General features: G+C 45.1%; 1 protein-coding gene across 1 annotated transcript; it reads left to right on the forward strand.

Moving 5' to 3' along the window:
* Window positions 1-1810: 1810 nt before the first annotated feature.
* Window positions 1811-8025, forward strand: LOC308333296 (fibroleukin; the record flags this gene model as incomplete). The annotated part of the gene is made up of 6 exons (XM_080789604.1): window positions 1811-2107; window positions 4565-4760; window positions 5536-5613; window positions 6002-6114; window positions 6475-6743; window positions 7680-8025. The coding sequence occupies 6 exons, from the start codon at window positions 1811-1813 to the stop codon at window positions 8023-8025; spliced, it is 1299 nt and encodes a 432-aa protein (XP_080645730.1).
* Between the last annotated feature and the right edge of the window lie 3604 nt (window positions 8026-11629).

Below are 11629 nucleotides of genomic sequence, written 5' to 3' on the forward strand. Positions count from 1 at the left end.
GCACCTGCAACACATTCATTTTGTGCAAGCATTGTCGCCTTAAGCCCCTTGGTTGCATGGCCACTGTCAAACGCCTAAAATAGCAGATCTACAAGCCCACCAAACCATGCAATGCAGCATGACGTGTTGTGACATTAAGGGTTGCCCACCCCTGGCAGGTCAATTAAACTTTTGGGCAGGTGGAGTTTGCTTTCAGATTGCCCGACTGGGCAGGTGCTCGTTTCAGAAACAACACGAGATATCTGTCTAAAAACATGAACGTGGCTAGAGCGCTCTGTCTTCTGGTCTGTGGAATATAAAATAAGAGTAGGCTACTGTTTATCTATATGTGCTTTCACTGTTGCTACACTTAAAAATATAAAATAACAAGGTGTGAACCCATATGAATATGACATTCAGAGCTATGTAGGTATTTGGCATAGAAATTGAGTTTTTTTTTTATCACACACCACGGGTAAGTAAAATAAATAAATGAAATTGAACAGTATAATTCAATTGTTTTACCTATCATTTTATAATGGACAATTTACTTTTCGGGCAAGTGGGAAAGACCTGTGAGCAAGTTAAACGTGACCTTAGTGTCAACCCCCTGCATAGTGTCGTAGTAAATCATATTCTGAAGAAGACCTGGACGTGTATTATAAAATAAGTATAGTGGTGTGTAAGAAATGAAAAAATGATTCACAGACAACAAATAAGTCTTTGCCACGGACACATTTGTCCGTGTAAAGACATATTGATGACCCCTGGTCAAGAGTGTGAGATGGGTGCTATTTGACCGGGAGAGACAGTGGTGTGAGGCGTGTTGGGAGGAGGAGGAAGAATGTGACTCCAGCATGAGCAGTAGTGTGTGTTACAGTGAAAGTCATGGAGAGAGGAAGTAAAGCAGTCTACAGCAGGAGAAAGGCCTGTTAATCTGCAAAACACTGACTAAAAAAACCCATAAACTGAACTGGGCACAGCACTGTATGTGTGACTGTGTGTGTGTGTGTGTGTGTGTGTGTGTGTGTGTGTGTGTGTGTGTGTGCGTGCGTGTGTGTGTGTGTGCGTGCACGCGCACACTCATGCAAGCAGGCTGAGATGCATGAATTTGTGTAAATCTGAGAGTGTGGGAATTGGTGACAACGAGATGCATACAGTACAGTGCGTGTGTGTGTGTGTGTGTGTGTGTGTGTGTGTGTGTGTGTGTGTGTGTGTGTGTGTGTGTGTGTGTGTGTGTGTGCGCACGTGTGTGCGTGCGTGTATCAGGGGGGTGGGTGCATTAGTGCATGTCAGACAGCAAAGAGTACCGCAGTTATCTAGGAATCTGAGCCAAAGCAACTTCACTAACAGAGACAGAGGGAGGGAGACAGACGGGAACAGAAAGACTGAGCGATGCATTAGGGGAAGAGCAGGAAAAGCTGGATTGAAGAGATCAACACAGGTCAAAATGCAAGGAACAATCTGGTGAACAATATTTACAAAAATTAGCTAGATATCGACAACAATGAGAAGAGATACAAGCCAAAGACTTGAATGAAGCTGCTAATATCAAAACAAGGTAAGTGACAGAGGCACAATCGTGCATGCAGACAAGAATCTATATGATATTTACAGGCAAGCAAGACCTACACAGTTTATTGAACAGCTTCCTCGACAACAGAAGGACCATTCAGAAGATAACTGACAGCTCATAACAGACCACACTTCTTCCCTGGGGGACAAGGTGGTGCAGCGCTCAAGCGGAAATTAACATCAAGGGCACAACACACACAGACAAAAGGATTCAACAAAGGCCTCTTTTGACTTTAACTCCACGAGTGGCCCCATCATGATTCACTTTCGCTCCCTCGGAATAATGCTCCCACTGCTGTCACTTTGTGTGGGAGCTCTGCTGTCCTCCGGTGCATCCCCCACTTGTCCGCAACCTCCCTGCAAGGACAGTCTGGTGGCTTCACCCCCCGTACACGGCGGTATGGGAGCAGGAATGGCCGTCGGAGGGGCCTGCAGCGAGGGCCAAGCCGGGATGACGGGCTGCAGAGTAGCGGCATCCCTTCTTCCGGCCATCTCAGAAGCCTCTCAGAAGGTGGAGCGGAAGCAGGATCTGCTGCAACAGGTTCAGCCTAAGGTGAGTGACATCACATCCCGCACGAGGTTAGCAGGAGGTCACGTGACACGTCCCGAAGTTAACACTCTCTCAAATGTGATGTTTTTTGAGAAAGATTCAAAATATACCAGTCCAGATCACTTAGATGCCTTGCACGGGTCAGTTTGCAGCATGGATCACTGATCCTGACTATCACTAAAGCTGGACATCATCTGTCTGTAGCCTATGCTATGCGTCCTCAACAGCATAAGTCTGATTCATATGACTTGACTCATGACTTGTGAGCTTGCAGATCGGCTATTTTTGGTGCGCGACACCTGCGTGCAACTACTAGAGAGGCCAGAGGCTGGAGAAACAGTGAGTAACACTACATCATTCAACGCACTATAAGTCGAGCTGAGCTGTGATCTGTTGATTCAAGCGTGCAATGTAGCCTGTGAAGCCTACAATCTGGCCAGTGGTGTAAATTAACTTAGTATTTACTCAAGTACTGTACTTAAGTACAATTTGACTTTACTGGAGAATTTAGCATTTTCAATTATTTGACCACTTTATTTACTAGTTACTTTTTAGATTAGGTTTATTACATAACATAGATTAACCATTTCAGCCCTATATACATTTCGGCCATATGAAAATAACCGATCTACAAGCTCACAATGAGTCACGATGCAATGCGTTGTGAGCTTGTAGATCTGCCATTTTCAAAAGAAAATACATTATAATTAAAATATTTAAATATATTTGCAAACTTGTGAAATCAGACATTCTGCATAATGAGTACTGTCTACTATTGGTACTTTAAGTACATTTTGATGTCAATACTTTTGTACTTTTACTAAGTCATTTTTGTATTCCGGACGTGTAATACAGTATTTCTACATTGCAGTATTGCTACTTTTACTTAAGTAAAAAAATTAATTGAGTACTTTTTCCACCACTGCAATTTGGCCAGGCCATGGGGTACATTGGCAGGTCCCTTCTTTTGGGGACTCTCAGAACCTCCTGACACACACACACACGCACGCACGCACGCACGCACGCACGCACACACGCACGTGCCAATCAGATTAGGGATAAATTTAGGTGTGCTGTGTGAAAATGTCCTCATACTTCGGGCTGTGCTGCTGAGCTCATCCAGTGACAGGTGTGCAAGGGACATTGTTACAATGATGATGTAAGTGTTAATGGCTGATTGAGTGATCCACCACACATGACCAAGACCATGCATGAGGCTTTGTGGCTGTGGACCGACTGCATGCAGGTATAGTGTGTGCACACATACATACACCTTCATGCATATCGTCGCTGTCGCCTGTCGGGCAAAAACCTTATCATGTCCATATTTCAACTTTGACCTGTTCTTTATTTATAATATGCTTTATTTATACAATCACAGAGGTACTATTTTCATATTCATGGAACTGTCTTGTAGGTAGGGCTGTTAATTGATTAATAGGGTGGTTTGGTCTTAGTCGACCACAACTTTGTTAGTTGATTAGTTGCGTACAATTGCTTCTTCCCACGATTAATTAATTATTTCCTGAAATATCATGAACACAACACATCTATTGTAAACACTAGATATAACCCTTTATTTATACAAGTCAATTGGCCAATAGCCAATAAGCTATTGTGAATTTAATTGTTCAGTTCTCAAAACCTCACCAACCTGAAAAGGCTGGACTCTGAATGCAACACAATTTTACAGATTTGTCAGTGAATCAACTAACGTATTAAGCCAACAAATCCCTATGACTATTAGTGAACTAAGAATAAGAAAGCCTTATTTAGCAGGATAGTGCTGTTTCCAAAGCATTCACCACCTGTTAATAAAAGTTCAGCAATGGCATAACTCTTTATGAAAGAGTTGAGTACTGAGTACTGATGTACAACACAGTGGTGGAAAGTAACTAAGTACATGTACTCAAGTACTACTGTACTAGTGTAAACTCTTGAGATATTTTTACTTTCTTCTGTATTTACAAATTGCAATACTTGTACTTCTACTTCTACTATATTGTACTCCATTTACTCCACTACATTTATATGAAAGTATACCAATATTAGTATACCAAGTACCAATATTTTGTACATTCGTTCACTCAAGTAAATGCTGAATTCCAAACTTTTACTTGCAACACAGTACTTTCTGCATTGTGGTACTGACTTTTACTTAAAAAACAAAGCAAGTACCGTAATTTCCGGACTATAAGCCGCACCAGCCAAATTTAGGGAAAATCCCAAATATGTACTGTATGTATACAAGCGGCACCGGACTATAAGCCGCAGGTGGCCCCCTAGTGGCCGTTACGTTAGCTCAGAGCCTTAGATGGCTCTGCGTTAGCTGTAAAAATCCATAGATTAGCCGCACTGTTGTATAAGCCACAGGGTTCAAATCATGGGTTAAAAGTCGCGGTTTATAGTCCGGAAATTACGGTACTACTTTCCACCACTGGTGCAAATATGTCCCCGCAGACTGGAGATGTCACCAAGCGCCTGGTGCAGCTGCAGCATTGCATGCGCTCCCTCCAGGAAACCGGCCCCCCCCAGGGCCACGGGGGCCAGGAAGGGGACTCACTGGGGGCCATCCTGGCACTCATGGCAGCCGTGCTGACAGAGTGTGACCTCCACTGTCACAGCCAGGCCCTCAGGGTCATGGCCAAACGACTGGGTGAGTAGCACAATTTCAATTTCAATTAAATTCAAAGGAGCTTACATTGCCAAAGCAAGTGTAAAAAAAATAATAATAATAATAAAAACAGTTGAAAGTGGGGAAAGTATAGGGGGTATTGTGTAAACAGAGCTATGTCACATTGTGTGGTTATATACATGTGGTAATGTGTATATATATGTGTGTATATATATATATATATATATATATATAGGGTGTAAAGCTTTTTGAAAATAGCACTAATCTTTTGCAGTCACTTTTGGACAAATAGCAGCATTTCTTTCTTAAAATGCATTTAATGTATAGCTCGGTTTAGATGTGCACTGCAGTAGGACTAGCACACATGGTCAAGCCGCACGCACAAACGCACGCACGCACACGCACACACACACACACACACACACACACACACACACACACACACACACACACAGTAAACAGAACCTCAATAAGGCCTGCCGAATGTTGGTCAGAGGTGAGTGCATAGGAATGTAATGCCTGAGTTATACTTAGTTGCGCACTGGTGTCGTACACACCGTCACCGCACATAGCAGATCGACAAGCTCACAACGTGTTGTACTGCAACGCATTGTGAGCTTGTAAATCTGCTCAACTAAGGGCTAACACGCACACACACACACACACGTGCGCGCGCGCACACACACACGCACACACACACACACACACACACACACACACACACACACACACACACACACACGTGGGGAACCTTTGAGGAACCATCATGTACTGTGTCTTCAATCTTCATACATAGAGAGTGCAGCGGTGGGGAGGCAGGGAGAAAAGGATCTGCTGCTTCTGCTGAAGAGCATCACACAGCACCCACCTACAGGTGAGCGGGTGCACCCACACCCATCCACGACTCCACGGAGGGGTGCCCTGTATAGGCCAGCTGTAGGCAATCAATGCTGCAGCGTCAAGCTGCGTTTAATGTGACACCGCAGCTATGACTGCGCCCAGGGCGCCCCTCCACGGATTCATCTATCTGTCCAACACCCAAAGAGAGTACGAATAGGAAGCCATTGGTCAACCAACTAACGTCCCTATTCTGGGGCAATCATTCGGTGAAAATTGCCGATCGACAAGCTGATGAGCTTGTCAATCGACTTGTCAATCGACTGAAGTGTTTTGCCGTATAGAGGGGGGGAAAGGATCTGGCCTGGGGAACCCGGTTCTATACTAAGTATATATATGGTTTAAGTGGTTATGATGTTTTTCAGTCGCCCCTGTGGCAAGGCTACATCCTCAGGACTGTGCAGAGATCTATAAGCTGGGGATCAAAGAGAACGGAATTTACACCATCCAGCCTGACCGGCATAGGCCAGCAGTGGAGGTATTTTATTGTGTCTGTGACTGTGTGTGTGCGTGCGTGCGATATTGACCGATATTGTTTCACAGTTTTCACTCATATTTCACTCATATTTCACAGATATTGGCCGATATTTTACAAATATTGACACAATATAATAATGTGACCGTTAATGGCTTTGAAAAAAACAACAATGAGCTCAATATTATTAGAATAATGTAATATATCAGTATCGGCCGATTTGACCCTGCATATTATCGGATATCATTATCCACCAAAATGTCAACATTGTGTATCCCTAACGTCAAGTATAGCCTAACGTCAAGTTATATACCATTATTTGGCTTTGAGAACTTCTGTGTCCCCGTACACATCTCCCCTCAGGCTGAATGTGACATGCAGACGGCCGGCGGGGGCTGGACGGTGTTCCAGAGCCGACATGACGGCTCGGTGGACTTCAACCGCACGTGGAGGGAATACCGCGAGGGCTTCGGCTCCCAGCAGGGGGAGCGCTGGCTGGGCAACGCGGCGCTGCACGCCCTCACCTCCGGCGGCGGGCAGCAGCATCAGCTACGCGTTGAGCTGGAGGACTGGCACCAACAGAGACGCCAGGCCACCTACAGCAACTTCAGAGTGGCCTCGGAGGCACTGAGGTGATGTAGCATGATGCAGACAAGAGGAAAAAACAGCACCCTCCGCTGTTTGTTCCCATTTGAATTATAGCCTCCAGGTAGCTCAGTCTGTAAAACTCTCGCCTTTGAACCACAAGTTCATGCATGGATTCGATCCCGGGCACCGCTAACTCAGCATATAAGTAGCACGACTTGGGTGCGACAAATCGTGCGGGAAGTACTGGGAGCTGATGGTAGGTGTGGCGCTCCACCTCAGCAATCCATCTCCCAGAGGTCTAGCACATTATAACGGGGACAGACTCCATCTCCCAGAGGTCTAGCACATTGTAACGGGGACAGACTCCATCTCCCAGAGGTCTAGCACATTGTAACGGGGACAGACTCCATCTCCCAGAGGTCTAGCACATTGTAACGGGGACAGACTCCATCTCCCAGAGGTCTAGCACATTGTAACGGAGACAGACTCCATCTCCCAGAGGTCTAGCACATTGTAACGGGGACAGACTCCATCTCCCAGAGGTCTAGCACATTGTAACGGGGACAGACTCCCGCGTGTTACCGGCTGATACCGACAATAAGCCACCCTGGCCACCTACTTCTTCTTCTACTTCTGGGGGACTCTGGGGGCTCTTAATAAGAATGAATTGATCAGCTTTATTGGCTGGTAATATATGACATGATATTTAAAGTCTTTATCATGGTCCTTCAAACGTGTATTAAAAGGTTTTACTTTTAACATAAATCTGTGAGCCATGGCAGTTTTTTTCTTTGTGTTCTGAAGCTTTTCCAGCTGCAATGAAAAAAGCCCGATTTCCCTGCAGGTGTTGCTGTTGAGTTAATATTCCTTTCAATCATCGCCTCTCCTTTTTCTGTCAAGAGACCTTTAAATAAAGGATAAAATGGTGGTGGTCATAATTTGAGAGGATCCTCACGGGCTGTTCTGTTAATTCTCCCCAGGTATCGTCTGACTGCCAAGGAGTACTCCGGGGACGCGGGCAACGCCTTGAGTTACAGCAAGCGCTACAACCACGATGGCAGAGCCTTCACCACGGCAGACAGAGACCACGACCGCTATGCCACGGGGAACTGTGCACAGTACTATGGCGCAGGCTGGTGGTTCGACGCCTGTCTGGCAGCCAACCTGAACGGGCGCTTTTACAGAGGCCGCTACAGCGGTCTGACCAACGGCATCTACTGGGGCACGTGGTACATCCTGACAGACGGTCGCTCTGGGGAGCGCTACTCCTTTAAGAGGGTGGCGATGAAGACGAGGCCTCGGAACTTCTTGGGGCTGCCGGTCTAGGATCCGACTGAAACCGAAACCGGATGTTGAGGGATGGCAAGACTCTAAAACACACACACAAAACATTTACAATCTCAAATGTGAAACTTCACATACAGTTGGTGCTTGTTTGCTTGATGACTGAGTCACACCCTGGACAGAAGTAGATGTTTGGATGATGAATAAAGTTCACGCTGCATTTATCAAGCACACAGGAAAGGCAAGAAAGTTAATTTATCATTATTATTCATCAGCAAAATGTAGACTGTTCAGATGATCAAATTATTATTCTGTCCTCCTTTTGCAGACTGCAAAGAAATGTGTGTAAATTGAAAAGAAAGTTATGTTGGCAATTATGCCGGTCTAGAAATGACTGCTGAAATAAATATCCTGTATATCTTTATTGTACATCTTCTAAAGGTGTCTATTACAGTTTAAAAAAATCTTACAAGTATGTTGTGTTTAAATTTGATTAAAAAAAAGAAGCAAATAATAAAGAACTAGCCCTGAATGACCATAACAGGTTTAACTCTTATAGTGTTCAAATGGAACCAAATTTTCTTCCATTTGTACACTCTCAGAGTAAATATAACATTTGAGAAGTGGACACCTAATGTGTCATAATGTCGTAGTAAATCATATGTAAAGAAAATCTGGATACCTGACATTCAGCAATTTGGTCTTATGATCAAAATAAGAACGTTATAATAAATGTAATTTAAAATTGGCCACAGACAAAGCCTAATCGTTGCCACAGACACATTAGTCTGTGTACGGACAATCGGACATATTGATAACTCCTGGTTTCACGCGTGAGGAAACATCTAACCCTCTGCCAGGTGACATTCCTCCAGCTATGAGCCGCAGGCCGCAGGGTCAAGCAGGGATTGGGACTGTAACAGTTGGGTGATACTTAAATCCTCAAAGTCATCCTCTACAAACATGGTACTCCTGCTACACATGCTAATGTTTGACAGAAAGCTGACGTGACCACATTTCTACCTAGCCACAAACCTCGCCAAACCAAGGTGTATTCATCTGGAGCCAAAAACCAAACCATCTCATCTCATCTGGGATCGGTGTTGGTTTGACACTAAACCGAGAGGAGATCGGTTTTGGTCAAACCCTTTTCTCTGATACCTGTGACCTTTCCCACAGTAGCCCATCCAAGAGGTTTATGATGAGCACCACCAGGGCCTTATTATCTTTGTGCTCTCACAAACACACACTGACCCTCTCCATTTTGTTTGGGGGGGGGGGGGGGGGGGGGGGGGGGGGGGCGTCAGACGGACGGCTCCCTTATCTGGCTGCGGTTCACACAGAGCTTTTCTGGGAGTTTAGAGTTCATGTGTGAGCGGTGTGTGGTTTGTACGTGGGTGTGTGTGCGCGAGAGGCTCGTCCGAGATGGCGAGGAGGAGCGGCGGACAGCGAGGGTGTGTGTAAACGGCTGTGCCCGTTTTAGCAGCATTCACGACAGGCTGCCATGTCTTTTCCTACGAGCAGGGTATCTAATAATACCAGCAGCAAGGGGGCTGGTGGGCCCCGAGGCAGCCTGGGGCCACCGTGGGGGAAAAGTAACTACTTTACTCAAGTACAGTAGGCCTATGATGTAAATTCTCCATTCATTGTCAATAGGAATGGTTTGTGTAAGATGAAAATCTACACTAATAGCTGAATATAGGAGGGGCGTGCATGTGCATGTGTGTGTGCGTGCGTAGATCGAATGATCGATCGAGAATCAACTTAACATGTCTTTACTTGCAGGAATGTTTATAGTGCAAAACTATTGCTTGGAATGGATTCTGAATCATGAAAACCCCCTAGTTTGACATTTCACATGCTACTTAAACTATGATGAAATTGGCTATTTCTGGTTAGGTGAAATCGTGATTATTCACAGTAGTGATGAGAACTATCGTTCAGTTCAGTGAACCGGATCCATATTCGGGTATGACTGACCACCCAGAAGCCCTTATATGGAGATGTCTGTCACATCTAAGTCTGACGTCATGGACTCTATATTTGGACATGGCTGACCTTGGGCATCCATATATGGACATCACCAACAAACTTAACATGTCAGGATGACATGAGCAGTCTAACCTAAAAGCTGTGTTCAGACCTGAATATATTATTCGCCTGGGTTCACCCCATTTGTGCCGCACCAGGTCGTGCCGTGCCCGTTCGCACGTAACCATCCAAGTCTGAACGCACCTTCAGTGGAGCTGTTGTGAGAAATGATGCGCTGGACGCTGCGTGTTAAAGGAGGACTAAAACAAAGCCTATCATGCTGCTGTTGCAGTAGAACAGAAAGTCTACTCATTCGGAGCAGTCATGAACGACAGAGATGATCTGATTAGTGTTCATGTCTTCAACAGTGTCTTTACAGTGGAGGGAGGTGTCCCCAGTGACAACTGGACGAGGAGAACATCACCTTGAGGTTCCATCCAAACGCTGGGGCCACACAGCTGTTCTGATAGACGATATTTACATTTGGGGGGGTGAATATAACACAGAGGAGTATTGCAACGTGCTTTATGCATTTGACGTCAACGCCCACAGATGGTTCCAGCCCAAGGTTTCTGGAACTGTTCCAGAGGCGAGGCGGAACCACTCAGCCTGTGTCGTGGGGAAGGTCATGTACATCCATGGAGGATACAACCAGACTGGATGCTATAATGACATCTACAAGACGGACACAAACACAATGGTTTGGTCTTTAATTAACACCAGCAGTCCACCTGTTTCATCAGGTCACTCTGCCACCATCATCGGGGAAAAGATGTTTGTATTTGGGGGATATGGGCACCAGCGCAAAAGCATCAGAGCGTTTGACACAGAGACCAACAATTGGCTGGGCACGCCTTCAGCACAGCTTCTACCAGAAGAACGCTTGGGTCATTCAGCGTTTACCTACAGTGGAGAGCTGTACATATTTGGTGGCTGTGCATGGGCGACGTCAGAGGGATTAAATAATATGTGGAAATTCAACCCAGAGACCTTCTCCTGGAAGAAGGTTGAGCCCAAGGGGGAAGGCCTCTGTGGGATGTATAGGATGTGCTGTTGCATGGTGGGAGATTGTGTCATTCTCTTTGGAGCATGTAACAAACCTGATGACCTGTACATCTTAGATATAAGTCCTAGCCTGAAGACATTATGCAAGCTAGGAGTTTTTCAGAATGGTCTGGAACAGTCTGGACTCCCACACAAGTGACACAACATCAGGTGGGAACTGGCAGCCATGACTACCAACAGCCAGTGCTTAATTTGTAAATTAGTAGGTGGTGGAGCTCGCGTGCACGTGTGCACGTCCATGCACGCGCATACACATACACATGCTAAATTAGTTTAGATTATTATTACTATTATTACAATTACTATGATTTTTTTCTTTAACACAGTGACCCGGAGTTAAAAGGTTTTCTCCAATGCGTTTTGTATACTTTCCATTGGTTCAATATTTCCGAAACAACACACAGACGTAAAGGGTGTTCAATAGCACTGATTTATGAAACAACACACAGACGTAAAGGGTGTTCAATAGCACTGATTTATGGAATAAAATCTAAAACCTCAAAAATATCTGCAAACTTTCCCACCTTTTGGTGTCTGTGTAAAACACAAA

Source organism: Protomyctophum bolini (genome assembly GCF_963924005.1).
Source record: "Protomyctophum bolini genome assembly, chromosome: 2".
Taxonomy (NCBI): domain Eukaryota; kingdom Metazoa; phylum Chordata; class Actinopteri; order Myctophiformes; family Myctophidae; genus Protomyctophum; species Protomyctophum bolini.